At 34.7% G+C, this 26439-nt stretch overlaps 2 protein-coding genes and 2 long non-coding RNA genes across 4 annotated transcripts in view; 3 read left to right on the top strand and 1 right to left on the bottom strand.

Annotated features, from left to right (window-relative positions):
- LOC124455484 overlaps window positions 1-9896 on the top strand; it is a 32551-nt gene extending 22655 nt beyond the window's left edge. Inside the window, exon 5 of the mRNA XM_047006122.1 lies at window positions 8754-9896. Coding sequence (XP_046862078.1) covers window positions 8754-8993 — 240 coding nt within the window. The 3' untranslated portion in view covers window positions 8994-9896. The remainder of the gene's footprint in view (window positions 1-8753) is intronic.
- LOC124455487 lies at window positions 1599-18758 on the bottom strand. The gene is made up of 3 exons (XR_006951866.1): window positions 18668-18758; window positions 5195-5199; window positions 1599-1646 (listed from the first exon to the last, which is right to left on the bottom strand). It is a non-coding gene; the product is annotated as an uncharacterized LOC124455487 (long non-coding RNA).
- LOC124455486 lies at window positions 4264-6649 on the top strand. Its single transcript, XR_006951865.1, has 3 exons — window positions 4264-4298; window positions 5372-5410; window positions 6544-6649. It is a non-coding gene; the product is annotated as an uncharacterized LOC124455486 (long non-coding RNA).
- A 4353-nt stretch (window positions 18759-23111) lies between the features above and the next one.
- LOC124455878 lies at window positions 23112-23726 on the top strand. The gene has a single exon (XM_047006490.1). It carries the CDS (start codon window positions 23112-23114, stop codon window positions 23724-23726), a length of 615 nt encoding a protein of 204 aa, XP_046862446.1.
- Window positions 23727-26439: the final 2713 nt, after the last annotated feature.

Below are 26439 nucleotides of genomic sequence, written 5' to 3'. Positions count from 1 at the left end.
GAAAACTGAAATTTGTTTGTTAATTTTGATAACTTTCGTCCTGTTTCAAATGTTATCAACCGATATCCACAAAAATACGAATGTCATTTGAAAAAAGTCATATTCCATTGATCATGAGTTATTGCTATCTAAAATTTCAAGTGCGTAGATGTAGATGGCCCTGGTTAGTAGAGTGCCGAGAAGGACTGTTGGTGTTTTGACAACCTTAGCCCTTAGCAGTGGTCATTTTCAGAGTCTGGTTTGCCGTATTTTTGGTCTGGTTTATACTTCATCGTATAGTATGTATAGGAAATGAGTGAGTGTGTGTCAATTGCGTATTGTTATTGTGGTTAGCTAAATAATGCGAATAGTTTTTTTGAGATTGGGAATAAGTCGTTTGTAAGGTGCCGGTAATTGTTGTGATCCAACTTTTTAATGTAAGCTGTTATCTGTAGTCAGTGCTGTAGTAATGCATTTTGCCGAGTCACCGTCAATGTGTTTTGTCAGCAGTGTTGCGAGATAGGTAGCCTGCAAACCCGCCCGAGCTACCTTTAAAAGTAGCCCAAAAATAGCCCAATTATATTTTGCAAGAAATAGCCCAAATTTGCATCAAAACAAGTAAAAACTACACCTAGTCTGTTGAAAATATTTAATTTAAACCAAACTACACATTGATATCGTATATCGTATATCGTAAGGTGCAGTTATTACAAGGCGGATAATGTAATTTGAAATTTGAGTAGTTTACGTAATTATAAAGTAAAGTGCGTAAGTTTAAGTAGCGCGTTTGAGTAAGTGTAGGTTGGCTATTTCTCATTGCTAATACATAAATCGAGATGAATAATATACGCACGTTATGTACGTCACTACAATATTAGCGCAGTTGCTGTTTACCACTACAAAACAAAAACACGTGGAAGCTTAGATCATCAAAATTTTTCCAGCCCAAAAAATCGCGGAAAGTTATCCCAGCCCAAAACTCTGCAAACCCGCAACCTCCCAAAATTTCCCGCAAACAGGCTTATAAACCAGCCCAATTGGGGAAAACGCCCATCTGGCAACACTGTTTGTCAGTAAGTGATGTTCGGCAATGTTATTGGTTTTGTCTTGTTTCTTTGTTACTTGTTTGTGTTCAGTAAGTCTTATAATCAAGTTCCTGCCTGTCTCCCCGATATAGGAGGTGTGGCAGTCGGAGCAGTTTATCTTGTAAACTGCATCTTGTCAAATGTTTATTATCGTTCGTTTGGTTGTTCTTTGTCCTTGACGTTTGTTAGTGCTTGTCGTAACGTTGTAATTTGTTTATGAGAGAGACGCGAGATAGTCTCAGACGTACCTTTGATATAAAGTATTGCTTTATTGTCGTTGAGTTATTTGTAACCCCTAGCTAAGCCTCTGAATATACGTTCCATAAACTGACGAGATTTTTGTTGTATAATATTATAAAGAAACAATACGAAATATTCTTGTCGGCGTCCGATAAAAGTGATAATACAGACGTTTTGACGCCTCTACCAAGCCCCATTATACAGCCACATTGTCTTCATCGATGTCCTGTTATCCTACGGAAGTTGAACGTAAAGATTTGTGTTTTAATGACATGAATGTATGTTAGGTGATTATTTGTAATTCGTAAGCAAGACTGGCAAGTACGATTTCCAGTGGAATCACTGATTGTAGCACGGAAATTTTTGGTACATTTTGTTTTTAGAGGTACGTAAGCGTGATTTGAATGATCCAATTTTTGCTTGAACTAGGTAGTAACTAATTTGCGCAAAATGATCTGAAAGATTTTACACAGCGATTCTATGAAATTTACTGGCTGTCTACGTAACAGATTAAGAGGTTATTTTACAAAGGGTGTTTTACGAAATTTCAAAATAGTTTATCAACAAACTTTGGTCAATCGAAATAATGACAAGTATTGTGTACATGCTTTGAGATTGAACACAAAACGTATCGACAAGAGAAAGGGTCAGCCGTCAATTGTCGAGAACTGTCTCATCTTCAGAACGAGACCTCTGCTGTGTCAGACGGCCCTAACACCAATTAACCGTCTTTCAATACTTTATTAACGTGGACGATCTACATGTACGAGCACCTAACAATACTCTTTGGCTCAACCATGCATTCAGTTCAAAGCTAATTTGATATTCATATAATTTGATGTTCAAAGCTAATTTGATATTCATATTTGATATAAATAAATTTTCGATAAATTGAAGTCATATTTTTATAATGAATTGTTGAACGATGATCATTGTTTTATCCAAGTTATTTGTACATTCAACATGTACATGCTTTTGTTATTATAGTATAATTACTATTGCATTTTGAAGACATGCTGAAAATATTGTGATGACATTCGGCAAGTATAAAGTGTTTGCATGTGAAGTCAAACGGCCTTTGAGGTGGTGATATGAAGTTTCGATGCTCAACGGAGCATCAAAATTGACAAAAATTCTTTCGGCTATCTAAAAAGGAATGGGGAAATGGATGCAGGGATGGGAAAATCAGGAATGAGAAAACTGAAATTTGTTTGTTAATTTTGATAACTTTAGTCCTGTTTCAAATGTTATCAACCGATATCCACAAAATACGAATGTCATTTGAAAAAAGTCATATTCCATTGATCATGAGTTATTGCTATCTAAAATTTCAAGTGCGTAGATGTAGATGGCCCTGGTTAGTAGAGTCCTGAGAAGGACTGTTGGTGTTTTGACAACCTTAGCCCTTAGCAGTGGTCATTTTCAGAGTCTGGTTTGCCGTATTTTTGGTCTGGTTTATACTTCATCGTATTGTATGTGTAGGAAATGAGTGAGTGTGGGTGTCAATTGCGTATTGTTATTGTGGTTAGCTATAGTCCAAATGCCAATAGTTTCCTTTTTTTGAGGTTGGGAATAAGTCGTTTGTAAGGTGCCGAAAATTGTTGTGATCCAACTTTTTAATGTAAGCCGTTGTCTGTAGTCAGTGCTGTAGTAATGCAATTTGCCGACTCACTGCCAATGTTGTGTTTTGTCAGTCGGTGATGTTCCGCAATGTTATTGGTTTTGTCTTGTTTCTTTGTTACTTGTTCGTCCTCAGTAAGTCTTATGATCAAGTTCCTGTCTGCCTCCCCGATATAGGAGGTGTGGCAGTCGAAGCAGTTTTTCTTGTAAACTGCACCTTGTCAAATGTTTATTATCGTTCGTTTGGTTGTTCTTTGTCCTTGACGTTTGTTAGTGCTTGTCGTAACGTTGTAGTTTGTTTATGAGAGACACGCGAGATAGTCTCAGCCGTACCTTTGATATAAGGTATTGCTTTATTGTCGTTGAGTTATATGCCACGGCGCCCCAGCTACGCCTCTGAATATACGTTCCATAAACTGACGAGATTTTTGTTTACAATATTATAAAAGAAAAAATACGAAATGTTTTTGTCGGCGTCCGATAAAAGTGATAATACAGACGTTTTGACGCCTCTACCAAACCTATTATACACATTGTCTTTCATCGATGTCCTGTCGTCTTGGAAGTTGAAAAAGATTCGTTTGTTGTTCTTTGTCCTTGACGTTTGTTAGTTCTTGTCGTAACGTTGTAATTTGGTTATGAGGGACACGTATTTTGTATGGTTGTAAGACATAGTCTCAGACGTACCTTTGATATAAGGTATTGCTGCTGTTGTCGTTGAGTTGTTTGTTTGCTGGATCATTGTCTTTCCAAATATAATTCATATAAAATGATATTTGTAATAGCAAAGCAATGAAAAAAGTGTAACAAACAAATGCAAACAGTCCTAGAATATTAAAAGAGTCTGTCATTATAATCTTGGCTCGTCTTTGTTTCTATGAAAACATACAAAATTTCACTGCGATTGAATCTTTCCGCAATTTTATGTACGAATGTTTTACATCATCAGTTTAAGTTCATCAAAATTGATTCATAGAATGATTATCTTAAGGTTGAATTTGGTTCTTTAAAAACATAAGGAATCTAATCTTACCTTTCCTTACTGTCAACAACATTCCTTACTGGCTACAATATTCCACAATATTTAAGCAGCCGTATATCCGCTATTGTGACAGTGCTCGTGTGACGAAAATATGATATTGTGTGGATTTAAGGCGTCAATAACAAAATATTTAAATGTATGGTTCGAATGGAATTGACAAATGTATAAAACGAAAAATGTAATTTATGGAAGAACCTAATGCACAGTTTACACAATTTCCAGTTTTTCAGCTATGTGATCCTAGTTTAATAATTTTGGAGAAGGTAAACACCGATTGTGGTCCTACAACAGTAATAAAGGAAGTTGCCTTATTTTATCCGTGGAAAAGAATGGTATGAAAATATTTTTATCATTATTTTATCAAATCCGTTATCCCCTCGATTTTGGTTACCAGTTAGAGGACATTCGTGTATGAATAACTGCCATCCTGGCAGTTTCTACAGCTAGCAGTTTGTTTCTCTTTAAAATCTTGACGAAAACTTACTAAGTTGTCGTTTTGGCTAATATTTTAACAAACCACTGAACTTCCTCTTGAACTTACTGAGTGAATCGTTATTCTTGCACTTCAGTAGTTCTAAACCTTTATTGTCCTTCAAAGAAATTATGAGTGAAAAGTGCCACCGCTGAGCTTTCATTCACGAGTGTTAAAAAAGATGGCTAAATAAGACTAAAATGTTGAATGCGAGGCTGGAGCTCTTGACAACCACCATTGGTTAATTTTATCAAATTTGAAAACAGCATGTGTGCTTGATTATGTATATGCAAAATATAAAACAACTATAACTCTGACTTTATCAAACGCAACACTTTACAAAACAATAGAAAGAACCAACAACACAATAACACCAGCAACGGTAACTTATATCAGAGGTACGTCTGAGACTATCTCGCGTATTTAACGACCATACAACATACCTGTCACACATAAACCAATCACAACGCTACGACAAGTACTTACGAACATTAAGGACAAAGAACAACTCGACGAACGACAAGGTGCAGTTTACAAAATAAACTGCTCCACTGCCCACTCCTATATCGGGAAACTGGAGGAACTTAAACATAAGACTTACTGAACACAAACGAGGTACAAAGAAACAAGACAAAACTAATCACATTGCCGAACATCATCAACTGACAACGCACAACATTAACTGGTACTCGGCAAAATGCATTACTTACAGCACTGACAGACTATAGACAACGGCTTACATTAGAAAGTTGATACACCCACTTGGAACAACCCCTGTCTATTTTATATATGAAATTCTGTTTCATATATGAAATTAAATTGAAATTATTTTATTGGAATATATGAGTATTCGGTACTCCCACCTCTCCCTCCCTTAACGTTCTAGTTTTGAACCTGACATGTTTCAGCCAGATTGACATTTTTGCATTGCAGTTTCCATAGGTAAAGTAAAAGCGAATGGAGAATCTGAAGGTATAATCTTTACTTGGTATTGTCACGGCATTTACATTAATTTCACATAAATCAATCTAGTAGACACTTTTCATGTTATTACCAATGCAAATTTGTACAAACAAAAAACATGCACCGTTGATTGATATTTATCATTCAAAAGAATACCTGACATATTATAAAATAGGCATGGTGTGTAACAAATAGTAATTTTAAGAGCACCAAATTTTCAAGTGCTAAAAAATTAGGTCATGTTCAATTGTATAAATCTCAAAAGTGGACTTTTGAGATTGATGAATTTTGTGCTAATTTTAAGTCGTTTTGTTGTTTTTTTTGTTATTGACGGTACTGCGGGTTCAAGCGATTTACTTTATTGTAAAGTTTGTGGTAAATTTTTATTATATTTTTGAATCATCAGAGAAATTCAAATTTCCTATGAAGAAATGACACCAAAATTTTTTTAACATGAAAAAGTTTAGAATTTACTAACTTATTAATGATCTCGTAATAAGAGGTATGCAATGATTTTTCCCAACCAGAGAATGCTGCTAATAAAGCATATACATCTTTGGAGCCTTGGGAAAAGTAATTATTAAATTGCAAACAGTATGAAAAATATTTGCACGATAAATTTATATGTGTTTATTTGCTTACGAAATGCACACGATAAATACAAGCCAATTAGTATTATTATACTTACTATGTAAACAATGTCGGTTGTGATTGGTCAACTAACTGCAAATCATTCTCGATATCTGTAGTTATGACATCATATCTACAAATTACAGTTTGTACAGTTAGTGACGACAGTAAAAGCCGGTTAAGAAAAGTCAAATAGTAACGAGGTTTGACAAAGTTTCTAAAACGATATGTTAAAGTATATGGTGCATGCAGCTTGCATGTGGTTCGAATTTGTTCGTTAAGCTTCAATAATGCTATGTTGCAATAACGATTTTCTTCGGACAGCATTTATGAATGCGAAGAAAAGATTCTCATCAGCTTAACTTCAGATGTTTAAATTTCATAACTTGGGCTGTTATCATTAACGTGCAATAATTTATTGCTATGTGATACATGCAATTTACTATCTCATATCATTAAGCTGATACTCTGGATTCGTGCTGTAGCAATTTAATGTACAATCTTTTTCTTAGCTGAAGCACGGATAAAGTTTGCAAAAGCTCGGATATACACGAGGCAGATTTTTACAACCTGCTGTTTGCAAAAAATGAAGAGACGTACTGTTTAGATGAAGAGTGGCAAAATTTTGCAGTGAAAAGGTATAATATTCAATTTTGCTTTTATAAATACTTCAAATATTGCAAAAATTTTGGTTAGAAACTGCAAAATAGGAATGAGAATTTAAAATTGCAGTTCTGTGAAGAAAGTCCTGCATAATTAAGCTGTTTGAAATAAAATGCTAACTGTATATTGTACAACGCAGTGATTATTAATTTGTGCATGGAGTCATGGACAGACTTCATAATCCGTTATGCGTAAAAATATAATTAATGAAGCTTAGATTTTGATACAGTTGTAGATTACTCAATGCATGTTAGCAGAGCTAAATATAAATCATATTTATTTAATATAAATAATACAATTTGTATAACTATACACTTCTCCCGAGTGCTTAAGTTTTACTTGTGAGCATTGGGTGGGTTACTAACTGGAAGAATACGTCTTATTAAGACGCTCTTTAAACATTTCCGAGATTGCTTAAGCTATACGAACTGAGAGCATATTATACATACTTAGAATATAATATTATTATAACACTTCCGTAAACATGTATTTGATATTATATGGTAAGAAGAACTTATAGCATGGTTTGTGTTTTGCATTGGAATCTTATATGTGTGGAGGGCTCGTTGCAAGGAGAGCAACAGTACGTTCCTGTAAGTTTTGAACAAAATACTTGGCAAAGTTCATGCAAAGGAATGGGTAGTTTGAAGGCCTAAATAGAATTATATAAAGAAATTTCAAGTCTTACTGAAAAAAACCTTTGAAATGTTAAGTCTCTATTTCGCATATGAATGAAATGAGATTTTTTTAAATTACTGAAAGTCTGTTCTTAAGACAAAATTATCTCGTCACAGTTATGCAGCTTTGAAAGGTATCTCTTTTTTTGAATGACCCAAATGTTAAATGTGAAAGAGGAAAATAGACTTACTGTGGTAATGAAAACACTTTTTGTTTAGATTATATCAATATCGTAAGAAGTGACTATCACATTTAAATATTTATATTGTATAAATTTGTCTTAAAATTTTGGGATAGTCAGAAGAATAAACGAGATCATTTAGGAAGTTAAAGCAGCATTTGTTCTAGGATGCAACTGGACGAGCCTGAGTTTTGTACGAGGTTCTACATCAAATTGAAATATTTTAGAACGCTGAAATTGAACAAAATTATGGAATGCTTGCGTTGTTGGTTTGCAAAAAAATTTTTGTTTATTATATGTTTTATATTAAGTCCACTAGAAGCATTTACTCGTACTGACAGTTTAGACAAACTGGGATGGAAAACATAAATTATGACTTTAATAATTATATCTTGTAGTTTCTAATGCAAAGGTATTTACTACGTTTGGTTGTTTTGCTCATGATTAAAGAGGAATCTTTAAATTTCAACCAGTACATGCAGTTAACTATAAAATATTTATTTGTTAACGAAAAAAGTAAATGCGGAGAAACGCGAAGAAGGAACAATCGGTAAAAAGACACGTTTTACTTCTCAATATCGTATGAAGTTTTGAGGTCTACCGCTTCTAACCCTCTGCCCCTTTGGGTCATCCCTTTCTATATGCATTCATAAGATTAAATTTTTGTTAACTCTTGGTTTGTTTTGCTACATTAAATTGACATAATAAAAAAACATAATTATAGCCGCATTGTGATCAGAGGTGTAACTAGAACTTTAATTGGTGGGGGTGTTTATTCATATATTCAGTTGTCCCTACTGATTTCTTTTGAAATTCAAATCACTTTCAAAAGAAATCAGTAGGCACAACGGAATATAAAAATGCACCCCAACTAACGTTCTAGTTACTCTCTGATTGTGATGCACACATCTTAACTCAAAAAATTATAGAATTTCGCTTTAAATGTTTTGTCCCAACGTGTCTTAAATCGAAAACATATCTAAAACATACTGATCGAAAAAGGTTGGAAGTTGTTTTGAGTTTGCTATTTAATGCACTGTGTGACAAATGTTTCAGAACAAAAAAAACCCAAATAAAGTCAATTTAGAAAAGTCTCCGGACTTTCAAAGGTGTAGTTGTAAAAGGAAGAAAAATTATAGCTATGACTTAAAAAAATCGATAAAAACGGTAAAAAGAATTGACACTGCATTTAATTTTTAGAGCTCAAGCTCGTTTTATCTATCTCCGAAAGAATTAAGGACGCCAAATGATGGTTTCTTTGTGCTACAAAAGTATAAAGATCAAAAAGAAGGTGGACCTGATCTGCTCTTATACAGTAATGGCAAGGGTAAGTTGTCATTACAACCTTGGAATGTCAAAGGAACTAGTCCTGCAGATGATTTGGTCCTTGGAGCCGATCCTGGTTTTATGTTCCGCGCTGTAAAAGTTTTGGAACAATAAATAAATCATTCATCATTACAATGGAACAGTATAAATTTTAAGACTTGAATTTTGTATTAAGGTAGCAAGTTTTTATAGGGTGTGATTTAACATGACGTCGAAGCAGCATTTGTTTGCTTAATTGAAATATATGAATATCAAAAAATGTTTCCAAATTCGTTACATGACTTACGCTGTTAATATATTTTTGATTCTAGCAGTAGTTTTGTTGCTATAAGCGTATCATAATGTTATCATGACGCAAATTTAAGATGGCTAAAATTAATGAAAGAAATAGAGTTATTGAAAGAGAAGCAGATATTGCAGTTGGTGATGTTTGTGTTTTTTTTTTGCGAGAAAAAGCGACAAACTTGCTAATTGTACGGTCATAAAATGACTATATTGTGAGATATTGCATTCTTTTGAGCATAGCAATAAAACTGTCGTGGCTAAGTTAGTTTCCGTTTAACATTTCTTTGTTTTAAGTATGTTTTGTAGTTCTTTTTTGTTGCAACACGTGAGAACTTGAAACGCAATGAACGAGTGAGTACTGCTAATGACATAAAAGGAAAGCCTGACTTATGCTTTGTTGGAATTGCCGTTAGTACTAGGAGCTACTATCGCTAGGTAATTGGTGCCTCTCGCACCGTTTAGTCAGAAAGTGCTATTTGCAATCATTTATCATCTGTTATAAGCGACACATTACCAAATGGACAAAAGCACAGTAATTTTTAAAACATACTATTGATATGATGAGTAACAAACTGCAATATCTAGTATATTTTGTCACTTAATTCAGACAAAGTAATTGTATCAATTTTATTTTCAAATTCTCATATAACTAAGTCAATTTATAAAAGTAACAGCAAGAAATAACACTGTATGTATCTATAATATGCAAATATTAAATTAGGAATAATTGGACGAACACTTTTCCAAAGTTTATTTCACAAAATTTGCATGCTAAAGGCAAGCTGTAGTGAAGCAATTGTTTCATTTAAATTATTGATCTTTACATGTATATGATTGACATGAAAGTTAGAACTCAGCCAATAACCAATTAAATCATGCTAACTGGAGCTTAAAGGATATTTTCTGTATTTTGTTCAATTTGTTGCCAACCAGCACAAGATTAACACACCATTAACAGCAACAATTATATGGTGTCATATATGTATCTCTTAGTCTCCCAGTGTTTGTGTGTAACTATATTATTTGATTTTATCTGGATTCATGTTACTCAGCTGTTTTCAGCAAGGAATCACTTTTATACACATGCAAACTTGATGGGTACATTCCATGTAACGGTCATTATATATGGTACATTGGCATCTATTTACATACATTATACATACAGTGATCATGAGCATGGAATTGATTTGTTGTATAGGACTGACTATACATTACCAAAGGAGAATGGGACCTGTTGGTCCATGTCTTTCGCAAACTGTAATGTTGTTCCTTAAAATATGAAAATGTACTGCTATATAAGTGTCACGCGCTCTGAAAGCCGACGGCAAGCTCGAGCGAGCATATATAAAAATGTCCGCTTCCGGTGCTTTACTTGCGACGATTATAGAGACGTCCTCGCACATTTAACATAAAATTCATTGCTATTTTGAATGAAAACCGTTTTTATTAGATAAATACTATATCGTCATTTGTCGTCCAAACGCTTTGTGAAGAGTAAATCGTCCTTCACGGATAAATCGAACGAAATTTTATTCTGTAAATGAAGAGTCAACAGAGTGATGATCAAATGAGTTTATCATGTAAAAGCAAAACTTCGCTGTTAGTTCATTAGTTAAGTTGTCCTGGTAAAATTAACGGATTAGAATCCCTTTCTTGGCCATCACATTACACATACGTACATATTTTGACGAAAATCATTTGAGATGCTCAAATGGGTATACTACATGAAACATTTCTTGCCTGTAAAGTCACTATTGAGAGCTTTTAGTAATTTATTGTCTAAAATTACATGAAGATATGATCTTCAACTTTGCTGGACAATTTAAGCAATTGCCTCATGAACCTGAAAAATTCAGGTGACTCAACGGGATTCGAACCCATGACCTCTGCGGTGCCGGTGCTGTGCTCTGACCAGGTCCATGAGACAATTGCTTAAATTGTCCAGCAAAGTGCGAAGATCAATTGTTCATTTAATTTCAAACACCGCAATGCATAAAAACATTCTTCATAATTTATTGTCTACTTGTAATAACACATTAAATGTACTCTTGTCCACCGTGCGGTCAATAAAATATTCGTGTCATTAAAAGTTCTTATAATAACATGAAAGCACAGTGCATTTCTAACCGAGTGAATCGCCTTGATGCAAATCATCAACCGTTGAAAAGCCATATTATTGCTATTATTTTAAAATGTACTTTTGTCTATCATGTGTGATGCAGTCAATGAGTTATTCGTGCCATTAAAACAGCCGATAATAACATGAAAGTATATTGCTTTTCGAACTCAGTTAATCATCTTGAAGCAAATCAGCAGTCGTTAAAAAAACATACAACAGCTAGTGCTGATATTCTTCAAAAATTTTCTTTCTGTTCGTTACAAATGTTTATTAACATAAAAAACATGCTTGCGCAACTTAACATTTTTATTATCCACTCCCCCACATTAAAATAATCTTCTAGTTTGTGGCGTCTGGAAATTTTAACAGGCACACGAGATCAAGATTTCGTGTGTCTGTTAAAATCGAGACTTTAACAATATAAAGGTCGTGTAAAAGACTGGGTCGAGTGAATTACTGTCAAAATATGTGCTGCCTCACTGACGCTCGGCAGCAACAAATGCATGTAAATAATTAACACTAACAGATGGCGTAGAAATACTCCAGTGATTTATTTTACTTGTGGATTGTAAAATAAAAGTTTCAAAACGAAGAGTGTTAGTGAACCAGCTGAGGAGCGGATTCCTCGATATATATGACCTTTCTTCACAATAAATCAAAAATTTGAAATTTTTCACGTGGAAGTTCTTGCAACAAATCAAACGTTTGCCAAAGAAATTAATTTAGTTTTATTTTCACAAATATATGAACTTTTAGTCAATTTGATGCAAGTAAAAAAATAAATTAATGAATAATCTGTCTTGATTTTAAAAAAACAGCTAAATTAAAATGAATTGTGACCAGGGATATACCAGGCGGAAAGTAACTTTAAATATAAATATCAAAACCCAGCAAACCCAGTGGGCTTTGATATTTATATTTAAATAATAATGAATCCTGCTTTAGGCAAAATAAATTGTAACTGCTAATTTTAAATTCAAAACAACTTTATAGCTGACAAAGTCATTGGTTATAAATTTCTAAAGATATTATTAACTAATCGATTCGTTGAAATAATTTATTTTGCTTATAGCTAAATCTGCACTGGTGGTTTGTGCTAATGTTTTTTTATTCACCTTGGATTGTTGACAAACTGCACAAATTATAATCATTTCATTATTATAAATAAATTCATGTCTGATTATCGAGTTTGATTGACAGTAGTTTGACACGCAATATTCATTTTTGATCAAAAAGATTTTAGTCTATAAGGTCTATATAAAGTAACCGCGTGCTAACCTGAGCGACAGCTGAATTTTAAAATATCTTTGACTATATCTACTAACCTGGTATAAAATTAATGTGGATCGCGAGGACTCAAAGAAGTTAGTTTTATGTATTTACTTTGGTATTCCGAAAGAGACATATATCTGATCCTACACCTATATCATTATTCAGTAGAACAAATAAAAATTATTCATATACATATATACGATTTAGTTTCTCGCCTAATGATTGGACTGGTAAACTGAGAATTCATACCTTCTGCATTTTAATGATAAGCACTCGACAAAAACTTAAGTTACTAAGAATAACGTGATTCCTAATTTTGAAACAAGCTTGGATATGTATCTTGGCCCAAACCTGATTGCTTAAAATCCAAATATGTCTTGTCGTTATGAAAACTGGTGGAATTAAATATTAAAGCAATAAGGGAATAATTTTACTGGTGAAGTAAATACGTATTTAAAAACTCTCAAATAAAATGAAATGTGCAAAAGAAAAAGGGAAAGAAAAATTATTGTATAAGAGGATCAATAAAATCAAACAAAAGAGTAGTGTATATTTAAAGACAATGATGAATGAAAATAAAAAATAGATAATTTGTATTTAATTAATTCCATTATTTATCATTACAATTTGAAAATAGACTATGTCTATCAAATCCATTTTTAAAAAAAATATCATTACAATTTGAACGATGAAAATTAAGTTTTTATCAAATATTAAACATGAATTTTGAATGTTAGATGATCACGTGTTATTAAACTACCTGTTCTGCTATTTTTACATTTTAGAACTATTAAAATATAAAATCATCCAACACTATATTATAATATTTATATTACAACATGTGATGCATAATCAATATATATTTCATTTTCTATAAGAAATCTATAAATTACTTCTTCATTTATTAATTAAGTTAATTATATTAATTGTATTGAAAATTCTTTACATGATTTATAAATTGGTAAATCAATAATATATTGTAAAACATCTATATATATTATTACATTCTAAACCTAAATGAAATATATTCTTTTACAACATGAAATCATGCAAATAAATTTTAAAATGATCATATAAAATAACATTCCTTTTTTTGAAAGTAAAATAACTATATCTACAACAAAAATTTTCATTAAATAATAATAACTTTTTATGTTGCATATAAATTTTAAACCACCAATTTGAAATTAAATAACTATGTTCAGTGTTTTCATAATGCCAACAAATATAAGCCCCAATGTCCCATATAATTTTTCAATAAAATCTAATTTTTTTATGTTCAACATTTGAGTAAGAATAAAAAAATTGAATGTTCTAAATCTTTGGCAGTTGGCTTAATTTTCATCAATTTCATTTGCATGGAGTTAAAAATTAAAATCATGTCCACCAATATGTCCAACACGACAAAAAATATAACCATTTTGTCCTATTACGGAACATGATTTTGATATAAGGTTTTCCATCACATAACTTCTCAAAAATATATATTATTAATTTATTTTTATTCGTTTCATAGGTTTTTATCATTTATTCTTTTTCGTTTGCCTTTCTTTTTATTTAAATCAGTTATGTCATTATCATATTCGTCTTCAGTATCATCATCACCATCGTTTTTAAATGAGTATACAATTTGTCCAGTAATCCATCGGCATTTAATGAAGTACGATCCATTTTTCTAATTTTCAATTTTTTAAAAGATTTTGTCTTTAATTCGATAATAATTTTCTTTGCGCTCTGATTATGGAGTAATCATAAGAGACGTTCTGCCTGCTGCTTTATGCAAAGCTCACCTTTATAGGTTTGAGGCTCTGATGACTCTACAATACAATCCATACAATGTGTAACCGTACGTCCCTGTGTCCTAAGTTCAGGAGTCACCATTTTACTATGGTGATAGCAGGAGGGCACATTGTTATACACTTTATATATATATATATATTTGAAAATTGGTAACCCAGGCATATTATGATAATGATAAGGATTCTCTGATTTTATTTTACTTTTATCCATCATTATATAATATATATATATATATATATATATATAAGTTTGAAAATTTGTAATCCAAGTAATTGAATATATAAAGATAAACGTTCTCTGGGATTTTAAATGAATTTATTGAGCTTCGACCTGCTGTTTTGAGCCTTCCAACTGAAACAAGACTCACAGAAAACAAAAAACGCCATAAAACGATTTATCCGGAACTCACTACCGGCAGAATATAACCCATTTATAAATATGCATCGAATGATAAAACTGAAGAAATGACGCGCGACTAAAAGACACGCACGCATGCGAATTTAAAGAAGTCAGTACAAAGATAACGACACAATAAACAGACATATACTGATTTACCCATTATATACTCATACAATTAAAGAAAAGGATAAAAAACTACAAACAATACACCGGCAAAATCCAAAACACTACACTCCACATTATTGGTACACCAACCATATTAACAACATTCAAAACCCATGGCAACGCGGCATTTCACCTTAATCAACGCATTAATCCACCACCAATCCAATGTAGATACGCTCTAAACGTTTCCCGTAAGCAAAAGTACGTGTAGTCATTAAATATCCCTATTCATGAAGGCCTGAAGCAACGAGTCGAAAGCCCAATAAAAATCCATTTGAAAATCCGGAGAACAGTTTATCTTTATATATATATATATATATATATATATATATATATATATATATTATGGATAATTCATTCTGGATAAGATACCAATATCTCTATATATTAGAAGAGCGTAAAAGATAAAACGCAGAACTAAAAAATGGATACATTGTTTGGTTGTCAATGGAGTTTCTACGCCGAGGGCGATTCAGGCAACTAGATAATGGGATTTATTTGCTGACTATATACATCGATAAAAGGTGTTGTTACATGACGCATGCACTAAAGCATATATCGGAACGTTTATTTAAAATGTTCTTTACGTCCTTTCATGGGATAAGTAGCCTTCTTCAAGGCAAAGACGGTAGGTTCTTTGGTTTTTGTCTGAGGTGGAAGTTGTTTGATGAAATCCCATTTAATGGGTTGTAGTTACGTTTGTTTCTCTTTCCAGTGTCCACGTGGCTTAGGAAAGTTCTGTCTGTCCTGCATTTAATGTCTGTAATGGATTTAAATGTGGTTTGAGTATCGTGTCCAAAAGCGCACAGTAATACCTATGTAAGTTTTGTTTCGTTGTTGTCAGTCGTTGTCACGTCGGTTTATAAATCATGTTGTTTCAGGTACCGCATTTGTCGGGCATAGATGTTTCTGTCTGCAGTTACATTTCAGTGGGTTGTTCTTGTTCTCGGCTGTGTCTGGGTTAAGTCTTTTAAAATATCTTGGTTGTGTCTGGTGTGAAAGTTTTCTGTTTCGCCGTTAAGCTTGTGCTTACCACGCATTGTGGTCGGTTGAATATCTTGGAGAGTATAGTATCGGTGGGAAATGTTTGCCGATAAGGAAGCCGGGCGATGTGCGTTTTACGTTTTCTGTATGGTGGGTTAAACCGATGACGTTAGTACCTTCTGCCGTACGTGGTGTTTAATTGATGCCTGATGACAAATTGAGCTGGGTGGTGAAGTTGTTTTCGAAGTTCACTTCCTGTAAATTGCGCGGCATCTTTCAATACGTCTTGCCAGATGAGACGTGTTAATCTGGTTGTTGATGGATGGGTAGTTGGCGTAACCACTGATGGTGGGTGGTTGGGATGATCTGTGAATGTAGACAAACCTGTCGTTGGGTCTTCTATACATGGTCGTAGGTGTCGTTGCTAAACAAATGTTACGTCAAGGAAGTTTGTGTGTTCATGGTTTGTCATCACTGTGGATTTTTAGTCAAGCTCGTCAATAGGTGAGGGTTTTTCTCTTTGTCGCAGAGTCTTCCGATTCGTTTTATGACTGCAAGGCCACGTCACCGGTATACGACGTTGTTTCCAACCGTGGTAGTTGGTCGACAAGAATAGCCCACAAGCTTCAAATCCGCTCCATCAGCACTGTCCACATCAAACGTGTTGGTGAATGCCGTTTGGACCATGATTTGTTTTTAGTAGAGAAGAAGTGATTTTCTTTGCATTTTATAACGGTAGATGGAAGACTCGACAAAGAAAGAAACCCTCTCACCACATCATTTGACTAGCTGTCAGTTGCCTGAAGATTTGCCCTCGGCGTGAAACTCTGAGTAGCGACAGCAAACAATTGTCCATTTTATTTTAGTCTTATATTTATATATATATGATATACATATATCATATTATATCCAGATAACCTGCTCTGTGACAATATATTACATTCAAGAGGCAGAAATCACAAACAGCTTTATCGGGATGAAAATTCAGGCAGAATTGTGTATTTTCTCACCATATTTACGCCTGCTCTTAAGCATCGAGAACTGTACTTACGGAGATTCAAATAAACAAGACTTCCATGATATATATATATATATACTATGGTGATAGCCGGGGAGGCATTGTTATACAATTTACATTACGCTCGCTGCGCTTGCGCAGTTTGAGCTCCCGAGTTCAAGAGCCCACCGCATTCGCTTTGCCAAATGCCCACCTATATAGGTTGATACCCAGTGACTCTACTACAATCCATAGTGTAACTGCAGCGTCCCGTCCTGGCGAGATACCATTTTACTTTGGTGATAGCCTGGAGGCATTATTGGCAATTTTATATATATATATATATATATATTATATAATGGGATTTTGTGATAGAAACTATCGCAAACAAAATCGCACGGATAGAGTGCTCAATGCCACGGCAGAGCGGGTATCAAGAGAAAGAGAAAAGCATAATCATACAAGCTAAGAATTCCTATATTCAACAGATCTGAAGCATGGCGCAGAAAGGCAGCAGCTCAAATTTCGACGTAACAATGAGTAGCTTTGACGGAGCGAAAACATGCCAATTCGTAGGCTCATTTCTACTGCACAACTTCCTACAGACTACAGAAACAACATTGGCTTATATCGCGACGATGGTCTCGACGCATTCAATGCTCCTAAGACGATTGAAAAATCAAGAAAGTACTGTGCCGAATATTCAATGAAAACCATCTGAAATTAAACATTGAAGCAAATAAGAAATCCGTGAACTTCCTTGGCATCACCTTTGATTTACGATCCGCCTCCTTTAAGCCATACAACAAACCTGGAAACATTCCTCAATACATAAACATTCACTTCAACCACCCCCCATCTATCCTACGCAGAATCCCGGAAACCATCAACCAGCGGCTCTCATCCAACAAACAATCATTCGACTCAAGCATACACCCATACCTAGAAGCACTAACAAAAAGCGGCTTTAACTACAAATTGCAATACAACCCACAAGCCACACGAAAGTCACAAAACAGAAACAGAAATAGAAACATCACCTGGTACAACCAACCATACAACTCCAATGTCCACACCGACATCGGAGACAAGTTCCTTAGTATAATCAACAGGTCCTTTCCAAAAAACCATCCACTCACCAAAATCTTCAACACGCTTAAGCTAAGTTACAGTTGCATGCCAAACATCGAGACAATAATTTCTACACACAACAAGACCGTTTTAACCAAAGAAGAAACGATGAAAAACGCCACCACAGACAGAAAATGCAACTGCCGGAAGAAAGAGGAATGCCCACTAAAAGGAGAATGCCAAACCAAAGGGTAGTCTACCAAGCCACAGTCACCAACACATTAACCAAACACAGAGAAACCTACATCGGTCTAACGGAGAACACTTTAAAACACGCTATTTGAACACCAGCTCATTCCGAAATAAATCAAAACAACACTCCACAGAACTCAGCAAACACATATGGAAACTAAAAGACTCTAACACACCCACACTATCAATTGAAAATTGTAAAGAAATCACAACCTTACTCAAACAAAACAAACGCTGTAATTTATGCCTCTCGGAGAAATTCTTCATCATCTTCCACCCAGAACTCAGCTCGCTCAATAAACGAAACAAACTCATTTCCGCATGCCGTATCGTAATAAACACTTACTAACGTCATTAATGTAATACTATATCACCTAAACACTTAATTATTCATCTTTGTGTATAAGTTCCGTTGTGCTATAGTGCTATATTTATTCTGCTGACGAGTGTGGGTTAAACAACTGCCATACGAAACAGTTCTGTAGGGAATAAATTTCGATGAAGTAATTCGTGGTTTATTTTATTTTCAATTCTATGTATTATAAATTGTTTGAACCCGGAGTATCGTTAAATGTTTGTAAATGTAGATCGTCCAGAATGGTATAGTCCTGAGAAGGACTGTTTTTGTTGTTGTTGACTGACGTTTCGACAACCTTAGCGGTAGTCATCTTTAGAGTCAAATGAGGAGTAAACGTCAGGTTAGCCGTATTTGTTATCTGGTTCTTACATCCTTGCAGCGGTGGTTGAACCAGAGTTGTTGGCGTACGCGTCTGACGTTGCTTGCAAAACGTATGTAGTCATTAGCAAGTTGTTCCCTCTGTCGCCCAAATGATCGTAATGAAGTAAATGGTTTGAACCCGGAGTACCGTTACATGTTTGTAAATGTAGATCGTCCAGGTTGGTATAGTCCTGAGAAGGACTGTTTTGTTATTGTTGACTGACGTTTCGACAACCTTAACGATAGTCATCTTCAGAGTCAAAGTCTAATCTCAATATGGCGGCGGTAGAAGTTCAAATGGAATCTCTCGAAATAAGCCGGATCGTACGAGATATAACAGATATACATGCGATTGAATTATAAAAGAAGAAGCCCTTTGATGTTTGATGGTCAACGATTAAAGTGAACAGGTGACCTGACATCTTTGCGAAATTTTGTCGAAAACACCGTCATTGGTCGCATTTGGAAATCAGCCGGAGGTAAAAAAACGTTTGTTAGCAGCGATCTAGATTTGATTATAACTTGGTACTTGGGCAAGCTAAGTACAATGTCTTTAATGGAAAGGACGGAGAATCATTTAGGAATTTGTTGATAAGCGTCTTGCAGTCCTCAAGTGCTAACTTGTCTGAAGTACAAGATAAGATTAACACCGATATTGAAAATAAGCATGAATCTTCTGAGCAAACTATACGTGAAAGCTGTGAAACACGGGGCGAACTTTCTAAATCTGAAACGCAAAATTTGCCTGTATCGGCTTTTGACCAGTCGACAATCGAGGAGTTACAGGACTTTATTGATAGTTCCTTTCAAAAACTTTCGTCACGAACAAATAAGGACGATTTAACGGAAACTCTTATCAGCGCAACTCCTTGTCGAGCCGGAGACGCTGTAACATCCTCAGAGGACAAGTTTGATGAGTTTAAAATCAAATTGAATTAACGGTGTTTAAAATGGTGGCAAAATTTGAGAACAAAGGCAGTCATACTTAGACAAGATATGCAATTGCAAGGAAATTTAAAATGTAAAAATTTTAAAATTTTAAAATTTTATGAGTTTAAAATCAAATTGAATTAACGGTGTTTAAAATGGTGGCAAAATTCAGAACAAAGGCAGTCATACTTAGAAACAAGCAAGATATATGCAAATTGACAACAGAAAAATTTCAAAATTTTAATTTTAAAATGGTGGCAAAATTTCAGAACAAAGGCAGTCATACTTAGAAACAAGCAAGATATATGCAAATTGACAACAGAAAAATTCAAAATTTCAAAATTTTAAAATGGTGGCAAAATTTCAGAACAAAGGCAGTCATACTTAGAAACAAGCAAGATATATGCAATTGACAAAAGAAAATTTGAATCTAAAGTCACGCTTAACAAAGATGGAAGTGAAGTGCTTGTTTTGCCACGCCACGCCAACTACTAAACCTAAAATTCCTTTAAATGACGAAACGACTGCATCGCAAAACAATGTGCCCTTAATTTGTAATGCAAAACCTGCTAATCTCGAGACAAGCGTAGGTGTGCAGGACTCAGTAAAATCCTGCAGGTCAAGGCTGCAAGAGTAGAAGAACGACTCAAGTTCAAATTGATAAACAGCTTATTGAGTATCGACGAAAGCAACAAAGCAAATATCAGAAAGATTTCCATAGTAATAAATGCTTAAATCAACTTGAGTCCCAATTACATGAATATCAATGTAAGTAGCGGAGTAATTATCAAAGCTGTAAAGTCAGCGAAACGATTAACACTCAAAACCAACAAGTGCAAAGAAATGAAATTCCTAGCAACGAGCTTGTCTCTCAGAATACCGAGCATCAACGAAAACGTCAGAGCAACTTTAATTCTGAAGTAGATAAAGACTTAAAAATCACACGAAGTGATAGAGTAACGAAGCGAGTACATTCCACCGCAACAGGCCATAAACAAACCCATTTTCGGCATCGTCAGTCGTTCCAACGACGCCCTTATCACCAATACTTCCATCAACAAGTTCCTTTGCAGAATCGTCAGTTGACTTCTTGGCATCTCCAGCATCGTCATTCTCATCAAAGAAATTACCAATGGAATTCAGCCTGACGAAAGAATTCAGAGAGGAACAACAAAAGTCTTGGAGAAAATACCTGTGCATGTAGAAAAGCGACAGCCAACAACACCAACACGATCAATTTATAGTTAAAGACATTTTAAAGAAAAAGAAGATAGTACATTAGAGTGTTTTTTGCCTATCACACAATCGCTTGAGTTCGTTCGAACAATACCTACACTAGTAAGATCGTCTCTTAATCCAAGCGATCATTATAACTTACGTTCCCGTTGCAGACCGTCTGGTCATAACAAAAGCAATTGTATTATTATTCCAAGAGTATCCTTTAAACGTCGTGGATGACCAAATGTATTTGTACCATCCATAATGTTGTCTAATATCATGTCGCTGGCCCCCAAAATCGATGAATTACATGCGTACATTGCCAGTTCAACTGTGGATATTTTATGCATCGTGGTAACTTGGTTGCAAAGTCATATTGATGATAACATTGTTTCACTACCCAGATATAATTTAATTAGACGTGATAGACGTGAACGAATTCATGGTGGTGTTTGCGTCTATATTCGAAATACAATTAACTTTAGCATCCTGCAAGACTTTTAACAAATGAGTTCGAAGCATTATGATTAGATCTAAGACTGACCCACTTACCAAGAGGTGTGTCCATATTATTTTATGTAATTTGTACCACCCACCGGGCGCGAATGATGAGTCTATGATCAATTATCTTTTTGAATCACTACTAACACTTGAAACAAAATTTTCAAATTGTGGGATAATTATCTCGGGCGATTTTAACAAATTGAACGTTCGTCTGTTAAAGAATAGTTTCCAATTGCGTCAGATCGTAAATTTCCCTACTCGTGGCAATAGTAACCTGGATTTGATTTTAACCAATTTGAAAAAATTTTACGATTCTCCAATTAAACGTCCTCCTTTGGACTCTCCGAATGTAGCCGTAAAAGTGCAACCATTAAAATATCTGAAAACTCTGGGACTAAAGTAGTGGTAATGTCAGGGATTTGCGACCATCGAAACGTTCGGCCTTTGGTAAATATTTAGAAGAAGTTAATGTCGAACAGTGGGTAAGAAATAGTAACGACGAGAAATAGTGATGACAAAATGAAAATGTTAGAGCTCATCATTAACTTTGGTCTTGATTTCCTACTCCCCACAAAAAAGAAGGTGATGATCAATAATGAGCCTCGTTGGATTACCAAATCGCTAAAACAACTGATCCGCCGAAGGGAAAAAGCTTTTGCACAAAAAGACCTTAACTCTTTCAAGAAATTAAGAAACCAAGTTACGCGAGAAAGAAAATCTTGTCTGAAACGTTTTTACCAAAACAAAGTAGAACATTTAAAATCGTGTTCATCTGCAAGTTGGTGGAAGGAAATCAAAAAGTTATGTGGTATTTCACCGTTGGTTTCTTACTAGGAAGATATGATGTCAACCTTGCAAAATATTGATAATGCACTAACACCCTCTTATCATTTTCCTGAGCAACTTGAAAACATGATCAACGAATCCTTTCTAACACCCATGAAAGATTTTAACCCACTGCTCCAACACTTATGCTTTGATAATGAGATTGATGATTTCCCGAGGTTGTTGCCTGTAACTGAGTTTACTGCTTTCAAGATGTTGTCAACGCAAGGAAAGCAACTGGCCCAGACGGTATTCCCTTCTGGGTTCTAAAAGAGAATGCTGATTTATTGGCCGCTCCCGTGGCAGATATTATAAACAGCTCCTTTAAAGAGGCCCGATTACAAGAATTATAGAAAAAAGCAAATATTATACCGATTCCAAAGCAGAAACCTGTAAGAGATGTTAATAAACACTTAAGGCCTATATCACTTACTGCGATTGTATCAAAAGTAGCCGAGGAGTTTTTTGTGGAAAATTATGTCAAACCAGCTGTACTTAAAAAGATAGACTCTAATCAGTATGGGGAAATTCCAAATTCAAGCACAACTATAGCTTTACTTAGTATGTTACAGTCGTGGAATAAAGCAGCTGATGGTAACGGGGCGGCCGTTCGTGTGTTGTTATTGATCAAAGCTTTTGATCTGATTGGTCATAACTTATTGGTTGAAAACTACGCTCATTCGATATACCGAAATGGGTTCTACACTGGATTATGGATTTCTCTTCCAGGAAACAAAAGTAAAGCTGAAATTCGATTGCTTTTCAGAGTGGGAACTCGTGCCTGCAGGTGTTCCTCTGGGCACAAAATTGGGGCATTGGCTATTTTTGATAATGATTAACGATCTCAGGTTACCAAATAATGAAATGTGGAAATTCGTGAACGATACCACTGTTAGTGAAGTAATTGAGAAAGATCAAACAAGTAACTTACAAAACCAAATGGACACATTAGCGAACAGCATCTCGTGTGATAAATTCCAGTTAAATGAAACCAAATGTAAAGAGATGCAAATTTCTTTTGGATCTAATACCAATGACCTTCAACCAATTACTATCAATAACATTACACTGGATATTGTCCAACACGCGAAAGTTTTGGGAATGTTTATAGCCAGTAACCTTAAGTGGAACATCCACGTAAATGAAATAATTAAGAAATGCCGTAAACGCCTCTATTATCTTATTCAACTAGAACGAGCAAATATCGAAGTCAAGGAATTGCTCCAATTTTACAAAACGTGTATAAGACCTGTCTTGGAGTATGCTCTTGGAGTATGCAACGCTGAACAGCGTTGTTTCAGAAGATAGCAGCAGATTCCTCATAAGCTTCATGACCTTTTGCCTCCTCGTTTAGAACGTTCAACTATGGAACTTAGGACTCAATCTTCATTTAATACTAATTTTAATACCAAACGTTTTAGAAATAGTTTTATAACTGATAACTCATTGAAGATGTAATTTAGTTAATTTATTTATGTATGTATTATATGTAATCTTAAACGTATTTCAGCAATATGGCTGCCAGTTTCTAAGAAATAAATCATCTCTATCTCATCTATCTATCTATCTATCTATCTATCTATCAACCACCGCTGCAAGGACGTAAGAACTAGATAACAAATACGGCTAACCTGACGTTTACTCCTCATTTGACTCTGAAGATGACTACCGCTAAGGTTGTCAGAAAACGTCAGTCAACAACAACAAAAACAGTCTTTCTCAGGATCTATACCAACCTGGATGATCTACATTTACAAACTTGTAACGATAATTCCGGTTTCAAACCATTTACTTTATGATCATTAAACGACAGAGCGAACAAGTGCTAACGACTACATACGTTTTGTAAGCAACGTCAGACGCATACGCCAACAACTCTGGTTCAATCACCGCTGCTGACGTAAGAACCAGATAACAATACGGTAACCTGACGTCACTCTTCATTTGACTCTGAAGATGACTACCGCTAAGGTTGTCAAAACGTCAATAACAAACAAAACAGTCCTCAGGACTATACCAAACTGGACGATCTACATTTACAAACATGTAACTTGTCTAACAATGTGTGCAAAAGTGTTGGTTATTTGAAATCACCCAGTGGTGTGATGTTTATTATTTGATATAATGCAATGAAACATAATGGCAAAATTTTGATATTTGATAAAAAGTCATTAGTCAATATAGATATACGTTCCATCAACTGACGAGATTTTTGTTGTATAATATTATAGAACAAACAATACGAAATATTTTTGTCAGCGTCTGATAAAAGTGATAATACAGACTTTTTGACGCCTCTACCAAGCCCATTATAAAGACACATTGTCTTTCATCGATGTCCTGTCATCTAGGAAGTTCAACTTAACGATTTGTGTTTTATGACATGTGTATGCACTCACGTTATCAATTTCGTAGGTGATTATTTGTAATTCGTAAGCTGGCAAGTACTGATTTCCTGTGGAATCACTGATTGTAAACACGAAACTTTTGGTACGTTTTGTTTTAGAGGTACGTAAGCGTGATTTGAATTGTCCAATTTTGTAGAACTAGGTAGTAAATAATTTGCGCAAAATGACCTCAAGATTTTACACAGCACTTCTATGAAATTTGCTGGCTGTCTACGTAACTGATTAAGAGGTTATTTTACGAAGGGTGTTTTACGAAATTTCAAAAGAATTTATCAACAAACTTTGGTCAATAAAAATAATGACAAGTATTGTGAACATGCTTTGAATTTGAACCCAATACTTATCGACAAGAGAAAGGGTCAGCCGTCAATTGTCGAGAACCGTCTTATCTTTAACAGTGGCGTAGCTAGGGAAAATAGTCACTCCCACCAATCCATCTCGCGCCGGAGGCGGACCCGTATCCGGGGCATGCTCCCCGTAAATTTTGAAATCCAGAGCCTTGGAAACAGCATTTCCTGCGATTTCGAGGGCGAATTATTTGTTGGCAATAATTTATAAAACCCATTTTTGTTAGCTGCATTCTTAATGTGGCAATCGTTGAAACTGCAACTAGTTAAAAGGTACAAAGGTGGCTCAGAGAAACGTTACGCAGGAGACAATTGTTCCTAAAACATAATTTACCATCACTGCCCCTGCATAAAACAGAAGAAATTTGTATTAGCACAAAAATATATAGTATACGACACTTCTAAAGTGCATAGAGAGATTTTTCTTAGCATTCTACTTGTTAGTTTAAACTTGTTTAGATTAGGGTAAGTAGACAGGGATGGCTTTATTCTTTAAAGTTATGCTTAATTTTCTCAATGAAGTACCATGTATTATACGAACAAATATCAAAACACATACTATACTCATCATTTATAAAGAAAGGTCAGCCTCCTGGTTTTTCTACAAATTTTTCAACCACCTCGCATGCAACACCTGATTCCTCTTTCTTTTCAATGATATCTTTGTGAATAGATATTCTACACAAAGAGCTAAGCCGACCTTGACCCATTCTATTTCTTAAATAGCTTTTACCCTTTTAAGCAAGAAAACGACCTCTCTGAAGCACTTGCCACTGCCAACACACCATTCAATTTTAACAAATTTACCACTTGACCTAAACTCGACTGGAGATTAAATTTGAAGATGTATTTAAGAACCTCATTACTGCTCTTTGTGAAAGTCCTTGTCGTTGTAAATGAAGGAAAGTTGACTCTCCAAAGTTTGGATGTCAAAAGACGACTATACTTATCTTTGAGTTTTGATGAACTTAAACTGATGAACTTAAACTGATAACAGCCCTCACAGCAATTAACCATCTTTCAATATTTTATTAACGTGAATGATCTACATACGAGCATCTAACAATGATCATTGTTTTATCCAAGTTATTTGTACATTCAACATCTACATGCTTTTGTTATAAAAGTATAATTAATGTTGCATTTTGAGGACATGCTGAAAATATTGTGACGACATTCGGCAAGTATAAAGTGTTTGCATGTGACGTCAAACGGCCTTTTGAGGTGGTGATTTGCAAAGTTTCGATGCCCAGCAGAGCATCAAAA

Source organism: Xenia sp. Carnegie-2017, unplaced genomic scaffold, assembly GCF_021976095.1.
Source record: "Xenia sp. Carnegie-2017 unplaced genomic scaffold, XeniaSp_v1 HiC_scaffold_4, whole genome shotgun sequence".
Lineage (NCBI taxonomy): Eukaryota > Metazoa > Cnidaria > Anthozoa > Malacalcyonacea > Xeniidae > Xenia > Xenia sp. Carnegie-2017.
This window is presented reverse-complemented; position numbering and strand designations above follow the sequence as displayed.